The sequence below is a fragment of the Lonchura striata genome, chromosome 12 (genome assembly GCF_046129695.1).
Source record: "Lonchura striata isolate bLonStr1 chromosome 12, bLonStr1.mat, whole genome shotgun sequence".
Lineage (NCBI taxonomy): Eukaryota > Metazoa > Chordata > Aves > Passeriformes > Estrildidae > Lonchura > Lonchura striata.
In genome coordinates, this window is record NC_134614.1 from 9,396,073 (window position 1) to 9,398,210 (window position 2,138).

At 54.7% G+C, this 2,138-nt stretch overlaps 1 protein-coding gene across 1 annotated transcript; it reads right to left on the reverse strand.

Moving 5' to 3' along the window:
* Positions 1–100: 100 nt before the first annotated feature.
* Positions 101–1,947, reverse strand: UQCC5 (ubiquinol-cytochrome c reductase complex assembly factor 5). The gene is made up of 3 exons (XM_021533901.3): positions 1,878–1,947; positions 1,460–1,636; positions 101–442 (listed from the first exon to the last, which is right to left on the reverse strand). Exons 2-3 carry the CDS (start codon positions 1,608–1,610, stop codon positions 375–377), a joined length of 219 nt encoding a protein of 72 aa, XP_021389576.1. The 5' UTR covers positions 1,611–1,636; positions 1,878–1,947; the 3' UTR covers positions 101–374.
* Positions 1,948–2,138: the final 191 nt, after the last annotated feature.

Genomic DNA, 2,138 nt, shown 5'->3' on the forward strand with positions numbered 1-2,138 from the left:
TCCATTATGCTGATATGGATGGATGCACCCTGTAGTATTTCTTTCCCCCTGCTCTTGTCACAAGGGGGGTGTTTCACCAAGCAAATGAAAGCAACAGCCAGACTGTTTACTCAGTTTATTTAAAAGCACTAAACAAACATTAAATTAGTGGCAGAGGCCCAAATACAACACAATTTTAACTTCATTTAAACACAAATATTACAGGTATGGAAGAACAGAACTGCCTAAACTATCTGAGTGTATTATACAAACATGTGTGGATCACAGCTCATCTTGCAGAGCCAACAACTTCCCCCACCTTCAACGTGGCAATGCTGCTGCTTTGGCACTTGTACAGTTGAAGCACTCAGGAGCTCCCCCTTGAAGAGTTTCAGCTAAAATTCCCCTTTCTCAATCCTTGCCTCGTACAGTCTTTCAGATTGTTTCCTACGGTAGACATCATCTGCACAAAAAGATGTTTTATGTTAGAGCTTCCCCAGTGCAAGTTGGTATTAAATACATTAATTCTGTCATCTCTTTTTAAACTTTTCAGTCCAAACTTCTCTTGCAGATGCTGACTGACAGGAAACTGGAAATTCAAGCCAACAGAAATCCTTATTACCCCTTAAAATAGATCAGGTTCTCTCCCACATAGGCTAAAGTTCTTCCCATTGGTCCCAATGAAATGTTTTTTCTAGAAAGACTGTTTCCACTTCAAAACAGTTGCTTCTTGTCTACTTTCCCACGAGGGTAATTAAAATGACAAATCCCCTAACTAACTGAAGGAAAATTAAATTATAGGCATGAAGTCAATGCCTGAGGGCTTCCAGCCTGACCAGTATTTTAGTCTTTTTGATATAAACAAAACACAGGAATATTCCCACCTCCATGGTCTTCCCAGTCATTCTTCCTGCCTCCCCACTCCCTAATGCCACAGTTGAGCAGATCCTTCCAGTGAAGTACACAAAAATTTCCAGCGGGGAGGAATGTCATATCAGAAATAGATGCTTTGATTTATAGAAACAAAGCACCAATAACCAAGTTCTCTTGAGCTGTTTTCATACTTATTTTTTAAATTGTAGAAGTCGCGTTTCAGATGCCACACTGCTGCTTAAATGCTGGCAAACCTCCTGAGTCTTTTTTCAATGACCACAGAATGGTTTGAGGTGAGAGGGACATTAAAGATCACCCCATTCCATCCCGCTATGGACACTTTTGCTGGACCAGTTTTCCCCGTGCCCCACCCAACCTGGCCCCGGACCCTTCCAGGGGTGGGGCAGCCACAGCGTCTCTGGTGACAGGGCCTCGCAATCCTCAGAGGAAACGATTTTTCCCCTAATATCCAAACTAACTATACCCTGTTTCAGTTTTATTCAGTACTCTGCACCCAGGGTTTTTGTTTGTTTCTGCTGGGGAGGCGGAGCCCGAAGTGCCGCCCGAGCAGCAGCGGTGTCCGAGCGCAGCCGAGCCCCGCACTCACAGAAGGTCTCTTTGCCCACGCGGACGTTGATCATGAACCACTCCATGGCTCCGCCGAGCACAAAGAAGAAGGGCAGGAAGCGGTAAAAGCCAAAGCGCCGCTGCCCGGGCACCAGCTTCAAAAGGCGCTTCAGCCTCTCGCTGACCTGCATGGCCGGGCGGCACCGGCGCCTTCGCCCTTCCCGGGTGGGGGAGAGAACAGAGAGAGCGTGAGAGGCGGAACGGGACGTGCCGCAGTGACACCGTGACCGCGGTCACACCGGGGCCCGCCGCCGCCGGCGGGCAGGAGCGGCCCCAGCCCGCGCGGCGCCGCTGCCATTGGCGGCCATGGCGGTCCCGCCGCCCCCTGCCCTGCCCTGAGGCGGGAGCGCGCAGCCAATCAGGGCCGCGCCCGCCGCGCGCGACCCCGCGCCGCTCACCTCCCGCCGAGGGCCCCGCGCGCGGCCGGACGGAAGGACGCGCCGAGCGGCACGTGACCCTCCCATCGCAGCGCCTCGCCTGATTGGGCGGGGCGGGGCGGGGGCGGGGCCTGGCGTGAGGGGCCCGCGAGCGCCCCCGCCCCGCCCCGCGGGCCCGGGCCGGCCCCTGTGGGCGGGACCCGGCCCCGCGCCCCGGGCATTGGCCGCCGCCGCCGCCGCCGCGGGCCGGGCGGCGCAGCCGAGCAGCGGAGCCGGGCAGCC